The sequence below is a fragment of the Chiloscyllium plagiosum genome, chromosome 25 (genome assembly GCF_004010195.1).
Source record: "Chiloscyllium plagiosum isolate BGI_BamShark_2017 chromosome 25, ASM401019v2, whole genome shotgun sequence".
In the NCBI taxonomy this organism is placed as follows: Eukaryota; Metazoa; Chordata; class Chondrichthyes; order Orectolobiformes; family Hemiscylliidae; genus Chiloscyllium; species Chiloscyllium plagiosum.
In genome coordinates this window covers 26067485-26078307 of record NC_057734.1, presented here as the reverse complement: position 1 = coordinate 26078307, position 10823 = coordinate 26067485, and the positions used below count along the sequence as shown (strand labels likewise).

At 40.8% G+C, this 10823-nt stretch overlaps 1 protein-coding gene across 1 annotated transcript in view; it reads right to left on the bottom strand.

Annotated features, from left to right (window-relative positions):
- LOC122562685 (MLX interacting protein) overlaps positions 1–10823 on the bottom strand; it is a 136236-nt gene that overhangs the window by 66233 nt on the left and 59180 nt on the right. The window contains exons 7-8 of the mRNA XM_043715758.1: positions 6859–6948; positions 3517–3626 (exon numbers count right to left, since the gene is read on the bottom strand). Coding sequence (XP_043571693.1) covers positions 3517–3626; positions 6859–6948 — 200 coding nt within the window. The remainder of the gene's footprint in view (positions 1–3516; positions 3627–6858; positions 6949–10823) is intronic.

Here is a 10823-nt window from a genome sequence, read left to right as displayed (position 1 = left end):
ACTGTGGGGAACCTTATCGAACGCCTTGCTGAAATCCATATATACCACATCAACCAGTTTACTCTCATCTACCTGTTTGGTCACCTTCTCAAAGAATGCAATAAGGTTTGTGAGGCACGACCTACCCTTCACAAAACCGTGCTGACTATCCCTAATCAAATTATTCTTTTCGAGATGATTATAAATCCTATCTCTTACAACCTTTTCCAACACTTTACCAACAACTGAAGTAAGGCTCACTGGTCTATAATTACCAGGATTGTCTTTACCTCCCCTTCTTGAACAGGGGAACCACATTTGCTATCTTCCAGTCTTCTGGCACTATTCCTGTAGAGAATGACGATTTAAAGATCAATGCCAAAGGCTCGGCAATCTCTTCCCTGGCTTCCCAGAGGATCCTAGGATAAATCCCATCCGGCCCAGGGGAGTTATCTATTTTCACACTCTGCAGGATTTCCAATACCTCCTACTTGTGAACCTCAATCACACCTAGTCTAGTAGCCTGTATCTCAGTAATCTCCTCGACAACATTGTCATTTTCTACAGTGAATACTGTTGAAAGATATATTCATTTAGTGCTTCCCCCATCTCCTCTGACTCCACACGCAACTTCCCACTACTATCCTTGAATGCCCTAATCTTATTCTTGTCATTCTTTTATTCCTTAAATACCTATAGAAAGCCTTAGAGTTTACCCTGATCCTATCCGCCAACAACTTCTCATGTCTCCTCCTGGCTCTTCTGAGCTCTCTCTTTAGGTCTTTCCTAGCTACCTTGTAACCCTCAAGCGCCCTAACTGAGCCTTCACATCTCATCCTAACATAAGCCGCCTTCTTCCTCTTGACCAGAGATTCCACTTCCTTCGTAAACCATGGCTCCCGTGCTCTACAGCTTCCTCCCTGTCTGACAGGTACATACCTATCTTGGACACACAGTAGCTTTTCCTTGAATAAGCTCCACATTTCTAATGTGCCTATCCCCTCCAGTTTCCTTCTCCATGCTATGCTTCCTAAATCTTGCCTAATCGCATCGTAATTGCCTTTCCCCCCCCACTTTAACTCCTGCCTAGTGGTATACACCTATCCCTTTCTATCACTAAAGTAAACATAACAGAATTGTGATCGCTATCACCAAAATGCTCACCTACTTCCAAATCTAACACCTGGCCGGACTCATTACCCAGTACCAAATCTAATGTGGCTTCGCCCCTTGTTGGCCTGTCTACATACTGTGTCAGGAAGCCCTCCTGCACACACTGGACAAAAACTGACCCATCTATAGTACTCATACTATAGTGTTCCCAGTCAATATTTGGAAAGTTGAAGTCCCCCATGACAACTACCCTGTTTCTCTCACTCCTATCGAGAATCATCTTGGTTATCCTTTCCTCTAAATCTCTGGAACTATTCGGAGACCTATACAAAACTCCCAACAGGGTGACCTCTCCTTTTCTAACTTCAGCCCATACTACCTCAGTTGATGAGTCCCCAAACATCCTTTCTGCAACTGTAATACTGTCACAGTTGCAGAATTCCACACCTCCCCCTCTTTTACCATCTTCTCTGTTCTTACTGAAACATCTAAATCCTGGAACCTGCAACAACCATTCCTGTCGCTGCTCTAACCATGTCTCCGAAATGGCCACAACATCGAAGTCCCAGGTACCAACCCATGCTGCAAGTTCACCCACTTTATTCCAGATGCTCCTGGCGTTGAAGTAGACACACTCCAAAGCAACTTCTTGCTTGCTGGTGCCATCTTGCGTCCCTGAAACTTGATTTTTGACCTCCCTACTCTCAACCTTTTCGAAACTTGAACTACAATTTTGGTTCCCATCCCTGTGCTGGATTAGTTTAAACCCACCCCAATAGCCTTAGCGAATTTCCCCCCCAGGATATTGGTACCCCTCTGGTTCAGATGAAGACCATCCTGCTTGTAGAGGTCCCACCTACCCCAGAAAAAGCCCCAATTATCCAAGAATCCAAAACCCTCCCTCCTGCACCATCCCTGTAGCCACATGTTCAACTCCTCTCTCCCTGTTCCTTGCTTCACTATCTTCATTCAGTTTGCGTTACACAGAATGGACTTTAGCAATTCGCCTGCATATTAATGTCAATCTTAACAATTCCAAATGCAGTTTGAAAGGTTCCAGGAGCAGCTGAAGGAAACTATTTCCAATTTAAAATAACAATGAAAAATAGACAGGATTTGTCTATCAATAAATCCTAACTGTATGTCATTTCCACTTAGGAAACTTAACCAGGTACATATCTTTGTGACAAAAAGTTATTTTTAAATAAATTAAGGAGGACAGTTGAGAAATAGAAATAGAATTTTAAAAAAACTTAGACACAGAGTAACATGTAAAGCCCAACTTGTTAAAAATGTTAAGGCTTCAAACCAACTTCTTACTCCTAACAAATACACATCCATTGGATTGCTATTCTTTACAATAATAATGTCATAACCACTACCAAATGCATCTTCCTCTTCAAAAAATCTCATTGGGCCATAACAGGAATTTACTTTTCCCTTTGTACAGACCACACTTCACAAACTAAACCAATACAAAATGCACTGAAGCAAAACTTTGTTATTCATTTCAATTTGAATTAATTGGTCGACTGGAATTCTCTTCTCTACCACCATCAACTCTATCCATGAGTAACAATCAACTTTCCAAATGTGCAGCACTAAATAAAACTGGGCTGATCAGTGAAAGCCAGAAACGGTTCCAAACTTGGTTAAAACAAACATCAATAAAGAGACTGTTTCCTTTAAGACAGAAGCAACATATAAATGCCAGATCATAGAACTATTAATTTCAACTTGACACACAAACCTTATGTGGTTGATACTCAACATATCTCCTGAAACTGCTGGGAACTTCTCCTGAACAGTTAAACTAATTGAGCATGCTGCTGATGTTCCTATAGTACATCTTGTCTAAGCCTGTATGCATCAGGTTGTTAGTAAATAAATCCAGAAAAATAATTTTATCTGAATGGTCCAGCTAGGCAATATTTCCAGCTATATGAATTGTAGTAAAATACAAATGTCACCCTTAGTTGCAGAATCGGGAGAACCCACCCAACAGAACAGCTGACTGATAAATTAATGTTAGGTAACTGGTATACTCAGGCTATAGCAAGGAGAGTAAAAGTACTATTTTGTGTCTAAATGATTCAGCCTGTTGTGAAAATCAAACTGCTTGCATAAGAAGCAGTGCTAAGATACAAGCTGCAGCAAATAACTTTGAACAGTATGTGCAAGACAGAGAGACAGAAAGTTTACCACCTATAATGCAGACCTATTTTCCATCCTTAAATTCCCTTTTCAATAGTGTAAAAATAATTACTTTGAAAATGGACTGTGTGACCCCACTAATAAAACTTAGTTCACTACTTTCATTTTGAAACGCAGCTCTTGTAGTTTGCAAAATGCACACAGGGGAGACAGAAAGAAAGACAAGCTATCGCATTACACGTACGGTACATACAGAAACAAAAATCTTACCTGTGGTGGTGAACTGCTGGCACCTAGAGAAGTGACAGAAGGTACAGATGGCGTGGGTGGTGAGAACTGGCTGCCAACCAAAGATGGGAAACGGGTCGAGGGAAACAAATCTATAATTAAGTAGTTCAGTTTTAGTATCATTCACAACCGCAATATCCCATGCACTCTCAAATTTCCACAGAAGTAGTTTCGATGTAATGTGACTTTGGATAACAGTTATACCAGTATTACTTTGGGGGGAAAATGTCCCATGTAAATGTCATTCTTTGCAATATTGAAAAGAAAAAAAAAAAGAATGTTGCAAAACCAAACTCTTCCACATGAACATGCAATTTACAGAATCAGCCATGAAGAAGGGAAAATTTTATTTCAGTAACACAATTGACAAAAAGCCACAGGAGGTGCAAGAAAAAAAAAGTGGGCCATTTGGCCCATGAAATCAGCTTCACCATTCAATGAAATCATCACTGATAATCCTCAGATTCACTTTCCTGCCTTTTTCCCAACAAGCTTTGATTTCCTTACTGATTAAAAAAATTGTCCACCTCACACTCAAATATTCTTAACAACCCAGCCTCTTGCATCTCTCTGCAGTAAAGAATTCCACAGAATCTGAGAAAATAATTTCATCATCCCCCTTCAATGAGTACTCATTTATTCCGAGATTATGCCTTCTGTTTCTAGACTCTCCTACAAGCAGGAACAACCTCTCCATATCTACAAGTCTTTAAGAATCATGTCTGTTTCAATAAGGTCACTTCTGATTCTTCTAAATTCCAATGAGCACCAGCCCAACATTCTAAACCTCCTTCATTAGAAAATCCCTCCATATCAGAGGTCAATCTAATGAATCTTCTTGGAACTGCCTCCAATGCCAGTATATCTTTCCTGAAATAAGGGGACCAGAATTGTTTGCAGTATTCTAACTATGGTCTTCTAGGAGAAAGTGAGGACTGCAGATGCTGGAGATCAGAGCTGAAAATGTGTTGCTGGAAAAGCGCAGCAGGTCAGGCAGCATCCAAGGAGCAGGAGAAGCGACGTTTCGGGCATGAGCCTTCTCCTGAAGAAGGATTCATGCCCGAAACATCGATTCTCCTGCTCCTTGGATGCTGTCTGACCTGCTGCGCTTTTCCAGCAACACAGTTTCTGCTCTAACTATGGTCTGACTAGCTAGCTTGCATAATTTTAACAAGAGTTTCCTATTTTTATACTCCATTCTTTTGAAAATAAAAATTCCATTATTCTTCCTATTATATGCTAGCTTTTTGTGATTCATGCAAAAGGATCCAAAATCCCCCTCTGCTGCAGCCTCTGCAGTCTTTCCCGATTTAAAATTATATTCATCTCCTCTATTCTTCCAAACAAAATGCATAACCTCACATTTTACCAATTAATATTTATTGACTAGACTTTTGCTACTCACATCTATATCCCTCTGCAGTCATTGTGTGTCATTCTCACCACTTGTCTTCCCACCTATTTTTGAGTGATCCTTAAATGTGGAACTAGAAACTTTGGTTCCCATATCCAAGTCATACACTATATACTGCAAATAACTGTGGCCTCAGTACTGATCCCTGTGGCCCTCTAATAGTAACAGACTACCATCTGAAAATGCCCCTCTTTATCTCAATTCTTTTAACTATTAGTTTGCCAATCTGCTGTCCACACTTAAAATACCCCAAACACCGAACGTCCTTTAGAAATCCAAGTAGATTGCATCTACTGGCTTCCCCTTTGTCTATTCTGCTTGTAACCCCGTCAAATAATTCTAATAACTTTGTCAGGTATGATTCCCCCTTCATGAAGCCAACAGCAGAAAGGACTTTAACTTTTCCAAAGTATCTGAACATTTTGTAACCTCTGCCCCCACTGAAGCCAAGTCAGTAAGGCAAACTTAAATTGGTAGTCAAAGTGGGAAAGTGCACAACCAAGTAAACTGAAAGTGGTATGTATAATCATCACAAAACTAGCTTTGGTGCAGGACTGAGTTATCTTTGAATAATTAATCACTAATTTGATTAAGTATGACAGGAATAAATTATATTCTGTTTAATTATGGTTAGTTGTTAAATAGTTCCTGTACAGAAGAAACCATAAGGCCAGACCAAAGTTAAGATTTATTGCTTTATTGCTATTTTATAATTCAAGCCAATGTAAACTTAGCTTGATAGATCTGTAAAGGCTCAGAAGCAGACACAACTATAACCCAAAGAGATGGTGATGTTTTAAAATGGTAACTTACAATCAAGTCATTTGACAACCATCAGGTTACTGTCTCATTAAAGTGCAGGTGACACCATTAACTGAAGGATCATCACCGTGTCAGGCAAAGGGCAAGGTTGAGAAAGCAGGACCTTCATGCTGGTACAGAAACTGAACCCACACTGCTGGCATTACACTGCATTGCAAACCAACTGTACAGCCAACTGGGCTAACCATTTGTTATAGACATATCTTTAATACGTTGTATGGTCATTTTGAACTTTCATTTTAGACATTAACAGTTATTGTGGCATTACACATGGCTGTCACAGTAAAGGATGCACATTGTTCTCCAAAATCAATCAGATGTATCAATTCATGATAGTTAATCATTAGTAGATGATACTACATACTCTAAGCAGGTACATTAATTCTTCACTGGTGCCAATTTATTTTGGTAAAGGTCTAAAGGGCTAATCTTATAAAATTATTGGCATTCCAAAAATTGAATGAGGAAATTGCAGGAAGTGATATTATTAAGGTGACCAGTACTTTTAAAGAAAGCAATAAGACATTGACTTCCTAGGCAATCCAAGTCTGACCAGGGATATTAGCTAGCAAGGGTCAATAAGGGCTGTATTTTAGTCAATCAATGCACAAAAAGAAATATCAAAGACAAACAAGAGACTGGTGCCCAGTCAAACAATGTCATGAACTGGCATTCTAACATCAATAGGCTGCAAACTACTATCTTATTAAGTATCACCGGCTTTGTGCTGGCTTTGATAAACGTAACGAATTCTGTAAAACCTGAGAAAACATTCCTGAACCGAGAGTGGGTCGTATAGCTGATCAGGATCAATAAATATTAGATGCTATTTCAAACTCAGCCAATAATTGTAATTGATGTAGGTCTAGCTACTAAAGTCAAAGCATATCCCAAAATGTTAGACTGTTTTATAGAAATGTAAAAATGATCAACAAGGCATCTTCTGATGTTTCTCCATAATATCAATTTTCTACCATGAATGTATTCAGCAAAAATTCAATAAAACAGCGTCAGGTAAGTAGAAATTTCCTTAGTTGAGTACGTAACCTACCACTTTTTAAGATTCAAGGTGCTTGTGCAAATCTTACCTTGGAAAGGTTCAAAAGTGTCCATGAAGTCCAGATTGGGCTGTAGTGGAATCAATCCAGGCTGAATCATATCAGCATTTCCTGCATGTGCTGTTGAAAGTATTAGGAGGATTAAGTATATAATACCTGGATAAACATTTACTGACTAACAATTTCATCATTGAATACTTTACATTAGGAGCAATATGCTTTGTATTGTACAACTTGTGAGAGGAGACACGACAAAAAGGCAAAGACGCACCCTTTACAAGTCTACAGGTGTCCTTCATTATTCATTGAAATGGAAGAATTAAAAGAAAAACTTGCATTTATATTTCTTCTTTCATGGCCTCAGTATATTCAAAAATGAACCAACATACAAGACATTGAAGTTAGAAGATGATAATCCTTTACACCTTTTTCTTTACATGCTCCAAATGATTTCTCATCTTTAGTGGCATCATAAGTTCGCTCTCCTGAGCTCACTGCCTTCTTATCCTTCCTGAATCTTTTCTATCGTGTAAACTCTCCAATCCAAATTCAAACCATTCCAACAGTCCTGCTTATCCCCTATCAACCCTGTTAAGTAAACTCTGATATTTTCTTGTATCCCTCACTACGCACATTCCTCTTCCATACCCAATCCATCTATATTTTCCTCAAAGAAATAAACCCCCAATTCACATACAACTCCACTTCCAGAATCCTAGCTGAACTCCTGCTTCTCTGCTCACAACATTTTTGCAGTTAATGATTTGATCAACAAGACCTGCACTTCCACTTTTGTTCCCTATCGATGACGACATACATCATCTTAGTCAAATAAGATCCCAATTTTAAAATTCTTTTCCTGGTTTTCAAATCCCGATATGGTCTTATCCCTCTCCATTTCTGTAATCTCCTCCAGCCCCACAAACCTTTGTGATATGTGTGCTCTTCTAAATCTGACATGTTTTGTAACCGATTTTAATTGCTCTTCGAATGATGGCTGTGCCTTCATTATCTCGGCCCCAGGCTTCAGAGGACCCTTCCTACAGATCTTGCTCCTTTTCCACACTTTCCTCCTTTAAGACACAACATAAAACCTACCTCTTTGACCAAACATTTAGAACATAGAACATTACAGCGCAGTACAGGCCCTTCGGTCCTTAATATTGCACCGATCTGTGGAACCATTCTACACTATTCCATTTTCATCATATGCTTATCCAATGACCACATAAATACCCTTAAAGTTGGTGAGTCTACTATTGTTGCAGGGAGGGCATTCCACACCCCTAATATTCTGAGTAAAGAAACCACCTCTGACATCTGTCCGAATCTATCACCCCTCAATTTAAAGCTATGTCCACTCATGCTAGCCATGACCATCCAAGGAAAAAGTCTCTCACTGTCCATCCCATCTAACTCTCTGGTTATCTTATGTGTCTCAATTAAGTCAGCTCCCAACCTTCTTCTCTTTAATGAAAACAGCCTCAAGTCCCTCAGCCTTTCCTCAAAACACCTTCCCTCCATACCAGGCAATGTCCTGGTAAATCTCCTCTGAACCCTTTCCAAAGCTTCCACATCCTTCCTATAATGTGGTGACCAAAATTACACAATCCTCCAAGTTTGGCCTCACCAGAGTTTGCACAGCAGCAACATGACATTGTGGCTCCGAAACATAATCCCTCTACCAATAAAAGCTAACACACCGTACGCCTTTTTAACAACTGTATCAACCTGGGTGGCAACTTTCAGGGATCTATGTACATGAACACCAAGATCTCTCTGTTCATCTACACTGTCAAGAATCTTACCATTAGTCCAGTATTCTGCATTCCTGTTGTTCCTTCCAAAGTGAACCGCCTCTCACTTTTCCACATTAAACTCTATTTTGCCATCTCTCAGCCCAGCTCTGCAGCTTATCTACGTCCCTCTAACGTGCAACATCCTTCCGCACTGTCCACAACTCCACCAATCTTAGTGTCATCTGCAAATTTACATCCTTCTACGCAGTTATCCAGGTCATTTATAAAAATGACTAACAGCAGTGGACCCAAAACAGATCCTTGCAGTACACCACTCGTAACTGAACTCCAAGATGAACATTTCCCATCAACCACCACCACCTGTCTTCTTTCAGGTAGCCAATTTCTGATCCAAACCGCTAAATCACCCTCAATCCCATGCCTCCACATTTTCTGCATTAGCCTACCGTACTTATCAAACACCTTACAGAAATCCATATACACCATATCAACCACTTTGCCCTCATCCACCTGTTTGGTCACCTTGTCAAAGAATTCAATAAGGTTTGTGAGGCATGACCTACCCTTCACTAAACCATGTTGACTATCCCTAATCAACTTATTCCTTTATAGATTATTATTAATCCTATCTCTTATAATCTTTTCCAACACTTGACCCACAACCGAAGTAAAGCTCACTGATCTATAATTATCAGTTAAAAATCACACAACACCAGGTTATAGTCCAACAGGTTTAATTGGAAGCACACTAGCTTTCGGAGTGACGCTCCTTCATCAGGTGAGAGTGGAGGGCTTGATCGTAACACAGAATTTATAGCAAAAATTTGCAGTGTGATGTAACTGTGAGATTTTTAACTTTGTACACCCCAGTCCAACACTGGCATCGCCAAATGATGACTACTATCGACACCACTAACCGCCGGCTTAAAGTGGAGGGGATCTCCAAGAAGATTGCACATATCAACACAGACATCAAGTTTCTACAGGAATGCAGGCAAGCAGGAAAGATCCCGAAAGGATTACGGATCACGAACCCACTTAGGTCAACCTCCAACAAGACTACGCAGAGAGACTTTGCCACCGCACCTCTCGTAAACTTCTCAATCATCTTGTGCACCAACTCTACAGCAGGCGCCACAACCTTGAAATTCAGATGGAATCCACACTCTCAGCCTGCACACAGGATACATCAGTACAATTACGTGACCTGGAGAAGCTTGGCATTCTTACCAGTAATAGCAAAGCCCGCCCTGGAACCACAGTAGACAACATTATCACTGCGGGGAAGTCTATTGTCAACTTATCGGACCACACCCTTCGACCGGAAGAGATTGAAGTCCTGAGTAGGGGTCTCAAATTCTGCCCCACCACCAAAATGGACCCGTTGGTTCTGGCAGCAGACACAGAGGAGTTCATCAGACGAATGAGACTCCGGGAATTCTTTCAAGGTGCCAGCATTGATCCCACTGATGAACTAGAACAGTCATCACAGGAATCTGTAGAGGAGCGACCAAAGAAGGTGTCAACATGGACCCTACCGGAGGGCTGCGGCCCTGGGCTTGACATGTATGCTCAAACTGTCAGGAAATATATAAATGCCAGATTCATCAGCCATACCCACAAGGTAGAGCAAAACATCACCCGTTCACAGCGCAATGCCATCCAGGCTCTCAAAACCAATGACAACATTGTCTTCAAACCAGCAGATAAAGGAAGAGCCATTGTCATTCAGAATAGAACAGATTACTGCAAGGAAGTGTACCAACAACTGAACAACCAGGAACACTACAGGCAACTACCAGCTGATCCGACCAAAGAACACACCCGAGAATTAAACACACTGATCAGAACTTTGGATCCAGTCCTTCAGAGTTCCCTACGCGCCCTCATCCCATGTACTTCTCATGTAGACCACTTCTACTGCCTTCCAAAGGTACACAAAGCCAACACACTGGGACGTCCCATTGTGTCGGGCAATGGGACCTTATGGGAGAATCTCTCTGGCTATGTGGAAGGCATTCCCTACTGTACAGGGGATCTCCAGCTTCTGTTGTGACACTACAGATTTCTTACAGAAACTCAGCACCCAAGGACCAGTCGAACCGGGAACATTCCTCGTCACAATGGACATTTCCGCACTCTACACCAGCATCCCCCACAAGGATGGCATCGCGGCAACAGCCTCAGTACTCCACACCAACAACTGCCAGTCTCCAAACACCATCCTACAACTCA